The 13425-nt window shown below is 42.9% G+C and overlaps 1 protein-coding gene across 2 annotated transcripts in view; it reads right to left on the bottom strand.

Annotated features, from left to right (window-relative positions):
• VIPAS39 (VPS33B interacting protein, apical-basolateral polarity regulator, spe-39 homolog) overlaps positions 1–13425 on the bottom strand; it is a 360975-nt gene that overhangs the window by 32494 nt on the left and 315056 nt on the right. For both annotated transcript variants that reach the window (XM_085626643.1, XM_085626644.1), the window contains exons 16-17: positions 8432–8521; positions 4247–4333 (exon numbers count right to left, since the gene is read on the bottom strand). In XM_085626643.1, coding sequence (XP_085482769.1) covers positions 4247–4333; positions 8432–8521 — 177 coding nt within the window. The remainder of the gene's footprint in view (positions 1–4246; positions 4334–8431; positions 8522–13425) is intronic.

Raw genomic sequence — 13425 nt, 5'->3', positions numbered from 1 at the left:
ACAGAGCCTGAACTCTTGTTTCAAGATCAGACAGTACCTGGCCGTTTCCACTACAATCTGAGACCAAGGCCTATGGACAAGTAAAGATTTCCTTACCTTTTTGGTTTTTGATAACCATAGCTCTCCCATCTGAAGGACTTTCTTGATTTTTGTTTTTCGAACCACCATCCGGGTTCAGCCGCAGGGTCGCGGTGCCAAGACTTTGGGGTACAGGCCGAAGACGTTAGGTCAACGGTTCTGGTTGGTCTAGGGCGTTCCCTGGACTGACAGGCGTACTCCTTAGCAGAAGATACTCACCCGCCGCGAGCGGCACGATTAGAGGATAGAGTTTTTCAAGATGGAGAGACTCGCTGAGGAAATGAACTTTAAAGCAAGAATGTGTAAAATAATGAAGAGCAAACGTTTTGTATTTGTATGTCTGTTTATATTATGTAGTATGGTAGTGTTTACTGTAGGATTTGTATTCTTCTCCTCTCAAGAGCCCATTGCACCCACTGTACAGCCTATACCTCCTCCTACTATCTCCTCACACTCTTTTCACCCTCTGCCCGAACATGAACAAGCTAGACGGTCTGAGTTTGTAAACAACTCGTTTATTCAGCTCCTGCACCAGCACCAACTAGTCATGAATACAACCAATTGCTGGGTGTGTGGTTTAATGCCACATACCATTAATAAGGGTATTCCTTATCTAGTGCTGCCGTTTAGTTACAATGGATCGTCATGGGCATTCCAGACCATGTTTCTCTTTGCATTAGACGCCTACTCCCCGCGACAACCGCGTTCCATCAGACCTAGCACAAATAATAAAGCTTTAATGAAAGGAGTTGCCGATATGAGCAGAGATATCGATGCATACTCATCTATTCCCAAAGAAGAGTTGAGAGCTTATGTAGGGTGGAACGCGACGGGGTATAGTATTAGTCTGGGTGAAAGACAGCGAAAAATCTCATCCCCAATTTGGGTCGTACCCCACATAGGTCGGTTCTGTTTACAAGGTAATGGTCAGAATCCAAGAGCTCAACTGGGAAAAAGTGACTGTACTGAAACGTACACCTTTCCGTCACAGTTTTCCCCTGCGTTTTTGGCTGCCAAGGGTACATATTTTGTCTGCAATGACCGAGCATATACATGGTTGCCCCCTGATTTCTCGGGCACATGCTATATTGCAAATCTGCTACCGCCAACATTCACTGCTGCCTCTGACTATCACAAGACCAGAGTTGTGAGAGGCGTGATTAGTAAGGAGGATACTGCCGGTCAGGAAGCGGGAGACTTCTTTTTGGGTTTCCTGCCGTTTTGGGGACCTATGGTTAATAGTAGGAACCTGAGACAACTGACTCGTGTGGTTGAATCCACTGTTAATGTTACGGCTGGTGCCCTTGGTAATTTGACAGCTGAGCTCCAAGCGGATCGCCTCATGACTTTGCAGAACCGTATGGTTCTAGACGTTATACATGCAGACTGCGGTGGGGTATGTAAGGTTATCCAATCTAGTTGTTGCATTTTCATACCAGATAACGCTCCAACAGTTTATCAAGCCATCTCCAAACTGCATAAAATATCTGAATCCATACACGTGGATAAAGGAGATTGGTCACTGGTGGGGTGGTTCTGGGAACTGATATCTGCCTGGGGTTGGAAAATTCTGATGGTCATTGGAATGATCTTAGCCATCCTTTTCCTGTTCTGTCTGTGCATACAGTGTGCTCCTGCGATATGTGGCCTCTGTGCTACATTATGTGTAAGGAAACCTGTATCGAGGGACGAGCTAAGTAATAGGATGATGCTACAGCAACATCTCCATGACTTCGTGAATATTGACCTAGACTCGGATTGATGTGAGCATAGTTGTTGCCTATGTAAGGGCAAAAGGAGGGTCTGTCGTACTTTAGAATTTGGGACCGCGTAGGAGGCAGGGCCCTACCCCTGTCTATCCCGGTATTAGCGAACCGCGAATGGTCAATGCGGTATGTACAAGTGCTTTGTGTAACGTTTTAGCTATGAATGCACTATGTATACGTTATTATACATTGACTCCGTGGGTTCCATCTTAGAGCGGTGGCCATCTTATGGTTGCCCTCACATAGGCTACATATCATGAAGCAAATACGGGCCTTTTAGAGCACATGTGCCTTCCTTTGACTTCTCTGTGACCTGTGCAGCTTGGCTCTGCTGCCCCAGGTCAGTACGGTCCCACGAGCTCCCCGTCCTACGGCCACCTGTGATTAGCATCAGGGCTTGACACACCATAAAGCCTTTTCATCCCACACGAGCCTCCAGCTAATCTCTTTCACACCTGATTGTTCCTGCTTTATGGCTTGTTTTCTAAACAGGAGATGCTCGTGTTTATTGGGGCCTGTTGATATCTGATGTGGGATCTGAGCCTTGCTGGGTAAATAATTGTGGGCTGGCTTACCTGGAATGTGGGATGGTCATCATGACTCTGCCTTTTCGTTTGTAATGTATACATTTATATGGCCATATCGTAAACCAAGGAATGTGTGCCTGAAGCATGATATTTTGTATTTAAGGAGAAGCCCGTTTCTGTAACTTTTAGCAGTCTCCTGAGAACATACACGCTGTTGTACTTCTAGGATACCTGTAATTGGTCTGCAGCCAATAAACTGATCTTTGACTTCACCCAGAAGACTCTGTGTTTCTGTAGGTCTGAAACAGGAAGAACCCGAAGTCATAGGGTGTGTTCCCCTGCACCGCTGGGCTTAAAATTCCCAGTACTTCAGGAGCATCGCCACCCCACCCCACCCGCCCGCAGAGGCAAACCAAAATAAAATGATGACCATTTTATTTTTCATCCTTTAGCCGAGTCTTGGGGTGGGGGGGCACAGCACTGCAGCAGGGGGAGGAGGAGTGGTGGCCACTGCTGTCAGTGAGCATGACGGTTTCGCCAACTGTCTTAGGACGGCCAAACCATCATGCGCACTGACATCTCTCCAACCCAGCTGTATTGCTGGGTGGAGAGATCAGCAGGCACAGGCTCCCAGCTCCCACTGGAGCGCAAAACAAGGCCGCTCAGCCTATTCCCAACACTGCTCCCGTGGGCATGACAGCAGCATCTGGATTGGCCCTAAGGGAGTCTGGGAGTTTCAGCCTAAGCCCAGAGGTGCAGAAGACTGTCAGGTACGTTTTTTTATTGTTTGTTTTGTTACAGCCCCCCCCCAACCCGCTGCCTCACCACATTTCCCTGACACCAGCCACTACTGACTGGCTATTCAATTTTCCTTCTTGTGGTACCATTGAGACTGCCTGTATTCAGACCCAGCCTCACCACACACCTACACTCACCAACTCAGCGCACCTGGATACCCTCACGGGTGACAAGCAGCACTCTACAAACCCACCTTACACTATATTATTCCATATTTTACTCACCACTAACAAACCTCTCCAGATAACAGTGTACTTCTTAAATATGTTTCCTATAACATACATACCTGCAATGTAGTGTTTTAGAGATGCTGGCTTAACAAGTGAGGTTTCCTGGTTTTATTCTATTCATTTATTGCTAAAAATGATGAAACCCGTTGAAAAGATGGAACAAAAGAGGTTTTACACTATGGTGAAACCAAAAGCATATGCTGTCCCTCTCTCTGGCCAATGGAAAATTATCTGCCCATGTTGTGGTCAGATGTGCACTCAAGTCATGCTTCAGTGCATACCGTATGATTTGCTTTTCTAAGTTTTGTTGGAAAGCCAATATCATCTTTGGAGGCCCACAACGTCGTTAAAAGAATTGTCATCAATTAAATCTATTTATTCATCTTTAATTATTTTTTGCAATTATGTTTTTAAATTACAGTAGTCTTCTTAAGTTCTTTTTGGAGCCTAGATGCACACAAGCAATCAAAAATATCCATACAGGACAGTTATTTCCCCCTAAATAACATGCATTGTTTGGAGACTGGCACTTACATTTTTTTTTTTGAAGCATTGCATTATCATATTGGCAAAAAACGAGATGCTACAGGCACAGTACATAGGTCATCATGGGCAGGAGGAAAAGACTATATTAGTAAACAACTCGTTTTTATCAATGCATATGATTTATCAACAAACACCTTTCGTTAACATATTCATAAAATAGATGAATTAAACAACTGGATAGCTGGTTAGTCATTTCGAGACTAGTACGATGCTTGAATGAGATTAGGGTTTGAAGGAAACATCAGTGAACATACTCCAAGGGTGCAAAATTCCAGTTTTTCATCATAGAGGATGCTCCTACCTGAACTGGGGCGCCATTCCTTTGCAGGATCTCCACCACTCGATGGAAGCCAATGGGGGCTCTCTTCTTTGTGTAACCGAGCCAGTTCTGAAATGGCAGAAGGCGCTGAGTGTAGCAGGATCAGACTACCACGAAAAAGTGACCCTTGGAGAATTCCTCATACATGCAGTGAATACAAGAACTAAAACACATGGCTTGGCATGTTTGCTTGTGTACTGGGCTACATTTCTAGAAGACAATAGTTCCTTTGGATTCACTTAAAGAAGACAAATCTTAGTTCTAGGGCAAACAAAATGGCCCAACAAACCAAAAAAGGTTCAGAGACATGCAGAAAATAACACTGTAACTGGGTTTTGAAAAAGGACACACAGATATTAACATGGGCACAATAAATAATACTTGTATGAAAATCAGATTGATAAAACAACATTGAATAAAAGAGTAAAATTACAACATTGTGCTAATATAATAGGAAAACAAACCACGCTTAGTAAAGTCCACAAAATGTCAAAGGCCCAAATGAATTGCCAATACTGCTCCACAGAATTTCATCCAATGACCACGCAGTGCTTGCTTTAAGAAAGCATCTTTCTGCATTTCCGACTTCCAGAGGCCGCCTAAACGCCTTGGGATTCAAAAGTGTAAGCCATAGGTCTGGAGACACTGAGCTAGACTCTTTAGACAACTAAACGTTTGAAGGAACATATATTTTGCTATCTGCAGTAATGAACATTATTATAGAGGGTTCAGACTTTGGAGTATGGTTGAGTACTTTCTTTGCATACTTGCAAAAACTAAACTCCACTTGAAGACACTGGCCTTAGTTATGAGTAGTTGGGTGAGGGGTTGGGTTATTTACCAGTCCTGGAAAAAAACAATACCCCATGGATCAGTATTTATTGGGGCTGATAAATGGCTGCCATCACGAGGACTCCCCAGTCAGCTGTGGAATGACATGCAGATAGAGATTGGTTCTACCTGCACCAAAATCTGCATGCACTGGCATTCACCAAGCATTGTCCCCAGCAAATATTTTGAAAAGTGGACCTATCAAAATTCACCCATAGAAAATTGCGGGGGAGGGAGTAATTATTGCTAAACTCTTGATTCCAATACACGTGCAAGGATGTGAACAGAGGCCATTCTTAATAAGCGCCAAAGATTCCAAAAGGGGGCACTTTGGTTGGAGATGCAGATGCAGCTTTTCACAAATAAACTCACACAATTAGAAAATAATGATTTTAAGCAAATTACTCCCTTGTAAAATTAATTCTTGAAAACTGGTTAGCGTTACAGCTAGTATAATTTAAACAAAATCATATGGTTAGTGCACATGTCTTTATGTGCCTTTTGACTCCCTGGTGATATCAGGCATCTTGTAACACTGAGGAGATCACAAAAAGTAGCATTAGGCAGCCTATAGCTCCAATGAAATCACAAGAAATGGATAACAATTATTACTACAAATATCCAATTAACAAATGACTCTAAAGTCTGACAGCCGATGATCAAATGCAGGCAAGAGAGTAGCAAATGAGGGACTGTCAGGAGGGAATACAGCCACACCAGTAACCCTGGGTGAACCCAAAATTATGTCCCACTATTGATTACTGTACCACTGAAAGCCTCTCCACTAATACTTTCTGGGTTGTACAGAAGCACTGCACAAAAACACACTCTGAAGATGGTTCTTCTGCAAAGTTTGCATGCCAGGAGTGTAAGGCGGTTTGGCCACTAGTGACTGCTAATAGTGTCTGTTGGAAAAACACACTCCCACACTGAAAGGGTGGTGGTGTTCTTCCGGACACACTGTGGTAGCTTGGCTCGAGTGGTCAGGAATCAGGCTCCGTGCTAAGCATACGACATACCCAAACAATAACCATGCGTGCATCCGTTCCAAAAACGACTCTACACTGTAAAAATTATGAAAATATCTTTCTTTATCTTCTTTTTCTCTTAGTTGCTGATTGGATAAAATAAATAACAATCACAATATACAAACTTTTTAGATAGTGCAGGTCAAATAAATACTGGCTTAATGATTCAATAAATAGGGGTGATCATAAATACTGAAGGCATAAATAAAAGTGAAATACATACAGGCAATTAAATATTCTGAGGCAATAAATACTGTAAACCAATAAATATTGTGCATCAATAAATACTGTGGACCAATAAATACAGTGAAGCAATAAATAGGTTAAATACAATAAATACAGTGCCCCTAATAAATACTTAAAAGCTGACAGTGACACTCATAGAATCAGATCACTTTTGAATTCCTAAGGGCTGATTTGGCCCAGGCACAGCTTGTGGGGATGTGGAAGGCTTGAGGGTGTCTACTCCCTGGCTTGGACAAGGCTGAGGCCTAAACTGAGGTAGATCAAGGGGGGAATACCAGAGACTTGGCTCTCTCCCTCCACACAACCTCTCTAGATTAGTCCCAGCTCACCCCTGGCACAGTCAGGTTGGTTCCAGCACCTCCCTAGCCCCTTAGAGCAGTCTCTCAGGTCTCCACAGGGCCTTAGGCGCCCTCTACTCCACTTACTGCCCTTTTTCTGATGCTCCGACGCCGCTGGAGTCGTGTCGACGCCGTGAGGCGGTTCCGGTTCGATGTCAGCGGCCTCGGCACGATGTCAGTTCTTTGACGACGCCGGTAGGCGGCTCCGGTTCGATGTCGGCGGCCTCGGCTCGATCTCGACCTCCGATTCAATGGCGTCGGGCAGTCTTTACTCGATGTCGACTTCGGGCGGCTCCGGTCCGATGGCGACCTCACTCCCGACCTCCGGTGCTCCTCTCCTTAGGTTTCCGGCGACTCCGGAGCGCGACCTCCACTCCCGACCTCCGGCACGATTCTCTCAGGTTCCGGCGACTCCAGAGTGCGATCCTCACTCCCGACCTCCGGTACACTTCACCTTGGTCTCCGACGACTCCGGAGGGCGGACTTCACTCCTCCGATGACGCCGCTCACTCGACCTCGGGTGACTTCCTCCTCGACCTCTGGTACTCCTCACGACCTCTGACGGTGCCCTCTCTCGACCTCTGGCGGCTCCGGGTACGACGTCCGCTTTCCAGTCGGCGCCGCTTCTCCACCTCGGGCTCCAGGTCTCAGGCTACTCGACGTTGGACTCCAGGGAAACCAATATTCAGGTCAGGATCTTGCTGTTCTTTGGTTCTAAGGCCTGTTCCTGCTGTCCAGGTCCTTAGGATGGTTTTTCTTGCTTCTTCCCACACAGGGCTCCAGGCTGGGCTCAGTCAGTAGGGACTAGTATCAAGGGTGGGTTTATGGACCCCACTCCAGGCACAAGTTTCCACCCCTGCTGCTTCACTCCTTCCTCCTTCAAGTTTCTGCTGCTCACTCTTCACCAGTCAGGTGCCAACTGCCAGCTCCAACTGCCAACCCTCTGTCTTAGCTTCCCAACATTCTAAACCGCCTCCAACTGTCACAGGGTTCTGGAATGTTCTGGAAGGTGCTGGTAGGTTCCAGTGGATGCTGTGATGTCACAGGTGGCCACCATTTTGTGCTCCAGGCCCTCAGACAGAAGTTTCAGGGGTAGCTAAAATGGCTCCCTGAATCTGCAGCAACACGAAAAAGTCTGGTGGTTCCCAAAAAGGAAAAATTCAAACAGGGTTTGAGGCAAAAGTGGGACAAAATAAATAATGATGAGGAGGGACCACCCAAAGGGCTGACAGGTCTAACAGTGTCTATGAATCATTTCTTTGCGGAACATTTTTGAGTTAGTTCTGCCTTTGCTGAGAAAGTCCTGCTTAAAGCAACACCGCCATTACTTAATGTCATTATGATATACTTCTATGTTAAACCATTGAAACTAAAAAGGGGCTGTGCATTTGTATACCAAAATCTTTTTCATGTGGAGCGATTCCAAGGAAAGCATTTTCCAGAAAGGAGTGCAGAGTTGTGTGTATGGGTTACCGAATAGAATGTTTGTTTCCCAAACATAACACAGTGAATCTATATTCTCTTATTCATACTGGTCTTAGCATTAAAAAGGTCTGTTTTGTCCTTGAAAGATGAGGCTTCCTGGGACATTAAAAGCAGACTAAGCATTCCGATCACATTATTTCCAATAGGAGATATTGAGTAATTTCTCTAAAATAAGAAGATATGCACAGTACTCACTGGACAAACTGCAAGACATGCTTTCGATAAGCTACACTCTTTACCTTTGTTGTAAGCAAGGCGTCTATAGTGTGCCAGTCTTTCAATTTGGCTCTTGCAGCGAGGGCGGTGAGAACGTACAGCTTTTCTGGGATCTGAAAAGAAAAGAGACAGTTATCTCAGGGAAAACAACATACACAAGTTCATAACAACCCAACCAGTCTTTGTCACCTCCCATGTGAACTTTATTTTCTACTAGACAACACTTACCCCAAAAGACAGATAGAGAATGGCATGATAGCAGTTTCATCTCTCTAATTGGTCATAGGCGGGAAGCTCTAGATGAAACTGGGAGACTTGCTTAGAGGTTGGTGCTTCTAGGCTACAATGGCTGAATGAGAGTCAGTCTCAGATCCTGATGCCTAGGTAGGTTAGAAAGAAAGTAGGAATGATCACTATCTCTACTATAAAGGGATGAAACAGGTGGACCTGAACAGTTGCCTCTACCGCATGGAAGGAGTATCACAAACATGTTTTTTAAATTATATTTTCAGCAATTTGGTGGCGGAAGCCAAATGTAAATGTAAATGTTGTAGACTTGTAAAGCGCACAGCTGCCCCAGCAATGGGGCGTCCCGGCGCTGTAGACCGCTGGGGAACCCGTCCTGGCTATCCCTGTGAGATGGTCCCTTTCTGGGAATCTCCAAGGTGAAACCAGGCATCCCCGGCATCTGTGGGGGGCCGTTGTAGAGATGAGGCAAGCTTAATGCCCAGAGTTGCCGAGTGTGTTCCTGGTTAGAGTAGGTACCGAGGCGAGAATTATCGAGTCCGTTTTGACCCTGGTCCACAACCCTGCCGCGTCGGGAATTGAACCCTGGTCCCTGGCCGATTCTCTGCTTACGGGTCTGCCGCCTCTAACTAGTGAGCCACACCTCTCCACCAAAGGCCGAATTCATTACTAAAGGTGACACAACATAACTTCCAGACAAAATTCCAGAGCTCAATCAACAATTTTTCTGGCAGGGAAGCTGACATCAAGGCCAACTCTTGGGTGCTCATCAGGAGTTTCTCGTAAGTTCACGTTCGGCTAGTAACAGGAGTTATCTGTAGAATTGGCATTAAGTGTTGTGCAGGATCACTACACTTCCAACAATTATTTCTCCATGCACCTTTTGCAAGAAAAACTTGGTGAAATATGCGGTAGGAAAAGTACCCAGAATTAGTGGAAAATATCAAAATCCATGTGCAAACACCATATTATTCTTCACTCCGAGCATCTCCACTCTGAATACTATTAAATACTATAGAAATTCCCCACCAGGGAAGTTCTAAACAAGCGCTATTAGTGACTGCCCCAGGAGAAAATCCCAGCGGGTAATTCTGCCATGCTTGTAATATAAGTAGAGAAGTTCCAGGTGAGAGGAGCACAGAGAAGACCTGCAGCGGCCCCCTCCTGCTCTGTGAATTACTGCAGTATGCTCCATATGTTTATGGAAATTTCCTCCTACAACTGTGAAACATGAGGGATAGAGATTTGCGACAATAGAGGTTACCAGTATTCTGATACATGTAACCAATGACATCTTAAATTAGACATTCTTTGAAGACTATGATAATAAAAGAGGTAAAAAGATGAGAGAGAAAGCCGCCTATAAAGCGTGTAGCACACTGTCGGTGGTACTAACAAAAACAGAGCTGTATTAACAAGGATAACAGATTCGTTCTTCAAATTATTCTGTAAATGGATTACCAGTCAGCATTCTTACTAGCTACTAAATCTGTCCTTAATCAGACACATATTCGACAGGCCAAAGCTGTTTAAAAAGTATCATTGCTATTTGTTGTAAATGGGGACATTAAGAGCAAAATATACAGAGAAATATGCCTATCCTTAGCATCCTGTGAATACAGAACGTATCTAGTCTCAATTCTTGATGACCTCATGGAGATATTTTTGCAACTACTCCCAAGATATGGCCTGAATGGCATTTCTCATTTGCCTTCCAAGGTCGGACTAACGTCCAACTGGATTGCTTCAATGTCTTTTAACTTCTGTCTGGCAGTATATATTTACACTACTTGATGTCTAAAGATATTGTGTCTTAAATATATGGCTCACTGTTAACTGTTTCTCAACCATGGGACTCAGTTAAGGTTGATAAACTTCTGCCCCATTATGATTATCGGATGTTTAGCCTTTTGGAGGTCACAACCCTCTCACTAATGGCTGCCAATTGGTTCCATAGGCTTTAACTGATATTAGACAAAGATTCAGGCTCTCTGTTTACTAGGAACAGACGGTTTGCCTTGGAGTCCTCATGATGGCTATTTCATCTCCTGAATGGGCCATTCTTAGTGCTGGGATCCTCCTGAGGTTGAAGCCATCTCACCATTGGGTCACCATTGGGCCACTCTTGAGGTCGAGTTTCACTTGTCATTTAAATCAGAGCTGTATTCTTCTGAAATCGGAGCCCCTTGTGGTCGATGATCTTTGACTGTTGGGGGCGTCTCGCCATTGTGATCCCCTGGAACCAAAAAGCCTCTGAGTAGGCTTAGTTTAAAGAAATCTCAGCAATTGATGTTTAAGCCTTTCCCTCACAGTGTACCAACCACCAAAAGGTATATTTCAAAACAAAAATCCCACCTGTGTTACAAAATACCAGTGAAAAGCCTGCTGTATACAGAAATCAGTAGAGATATTCATGTAAAAAAAAGGCCTCTTGTGGCTCTATGAAAACAGGCTAGAAGAAAACTGACATTGTTATATGCCACACCTGTCACTAAAAAGGTTTAACAGTTGCAGATAAAAAATATAAGTGAAACAAAGGTATAACTTCAGAAAATAGTTTTTGAAGAAACCCTAGATCAAAATGCTTAGCATCCATAGAAAGACATTTAAGGCATCACCAGTTACCACAAACTCTCTTTTATTCAGGTCTCACTTGTATTCAGTTCTCACTTGAGATATCATCCGCTACTGAAATGGTGGGGTTCTATATCAGAATATCATGACCATAAATATTGTGCTTCAAAAGTATTGGAGCCAAAAAGTTGACTACCAAAATATTGTCACGGTTAGTATATACAGGTATGTATAGATTTACTGACTCCACATCTATATGCCGTGAAGCTAAATGTTTATATTGTCAAGGTACATATATGTGGAAATAAGTTTATTAAACCTATACTTACCAAATAAATAATTACCTTGATGACAGTAGATAATTTTACTAAGATTCTTTTGTAGCGCAATATTTTTCCATGACATTCTTGTACCTACACACTTGGGGGATCCAAAAGCTCTTCTTTCTGCATTTTATTCTTTAGTTATCACTGGGTCAATGATTGATTGGTTCTTCTCTATATTTCCGCTTATACTTTTTACTATCTCTTCAAATAGGGCCTTTTCCACTATTAAATGTTCCCACTTTCGTGTCCCCCCAAGGATATGTTCTTAGTCTTCTAATTTTCCTCTACGATACTACTTAGTCCTCCTTTAATTCATCAATTGGTTTTAATTTCAGTATCCAAGCAAATGACCCCCATATCTTCATTTTATAATTATCTTTCCAAAAAAAGTTATCTTTTTTTATCAGCTGTTGAGTTGTGGATGGCCTCTGAATTTCCAAAGCTTAACACTATAGAACCTAAGATTCACTCTTTTCGCACCTTAGGTAGTATACCTCCTCTCCTACTATTTCATTTCTTCCTAGTCAATAGTTTGTTTTTATGTCTGCACATAACTTGGCACTCATATTTAGCACATCTCTAAAGCTCCCTGAATCCATTATCTCAGTTGTCAAAACTGACTGATTTAATGTGTAACCTATTGGAAAGCTGTGCTCCTTAATTGCATTCTCTTATATCTTAAATTTTTTATTTATACGTTTTTCACCATCTGTTCTATTTTTCACCTTTTTATGTGGCCGCCCATAGTATGTAATTGCCCCTCTTCAACTCATGCAAAACGTAGTGTTTCTTATTCTTCAAGTATTTATACCTTCACATCTATTCCAACCATACTGGCTTCCTCTATTACGTTTATTTTGTGTTTCACTTTTTGTACATTGCCTTAAAGTCTCTTCATTTGTTAGCTTCTCCTTATCTCTGTTTGTTTCTTTACATATCGCCTAGGTTTCTTCCCTCTGTAATGTGTTGCCTCCTGACTGCATTTCATTCTCCTCTCTCAATTTTGCTTGTTAACTACTATATCTAAATTAAGAAATCATCTCCTAAAAAATTCAACCTTTTCTTCTTCGCTAGTTAGTTTCAAGAAGCATTTGAACGGTCATTTGCTTGAGATTGCTTACCAATCAACACACCTTGCTGTGAATTTGTCTTGTTGTAATAAATAAAACCTTTTCTTCTTCGCTAGTTAGTTTCAAGAAGCATTTGAAGGGTCATTTGCCTGAGATTGTTTACCATCAACACACCTTGCTGTGATGTTTCTCTGACTATATTCAGTTCTTAAAAGTATGTACATGTATGTGTATACGTTTGTAAACCAATAGAAATATTCAGTTTAAATGGAGTTAAGTTTGATAAACATGTTTATAGTCATCAAAGGTATTGCTCTAAGAGTTGATTCACCTTTTCTGTCTGCCTATCCATTTGTGGAGGATAACTCATTAACAGAAAGGGGGACATCTTTAAAAGAATGAAACAGGGATTGCCGAAAACTGGGCACTAACAGAGAACCTCTAACCGCGATTATTAATTCAGGCATTTTATGCAGCCTGAAAATTGTGTTAAAAATAGTGGCCAACTTGAGCTAAGACAAAATTGCCAATTTTTTTTAGAAAGTCTACCATTACCTAATAACAGTACTTTCCTAAAAAGCAGGCACACCTACTGCAGTGCAATGAAGTACAAGATCATGATTGTTGCAGAGTTGGGAGAGGTAGTAACAATACAACAGATTTTTGACAAGGAACTTTGGCCTGGGCATAAAAATGTCAGTCTTTAACATATTCCTCTCCTGTGGCGCGAAGCTGGGCCACCAAAAATATATCCGAATCAAATTATATGTCCTTATAATGCCAGAATGCACTGATAAAGGA

The sequence above is a fragment of the Triturus cristatus genome, chromosome 9 (assembly GCF_964204655.1).
Source record: "Triturus cristatus chromosome 9, aTriCri1.1, whole genome shotgun sequence".
Taxonomy (NCBI): Eukaryota; Metazoa; Chordata; class Amphibia; order Caudata; family Salamandridae; genus Triturus; species Triturus cristatus.
The sequence above is the reverse complement of the archived record's forward strand: the minus strand, read 5'-3'. Positions and strand labels throughout refer to the sequence as shown.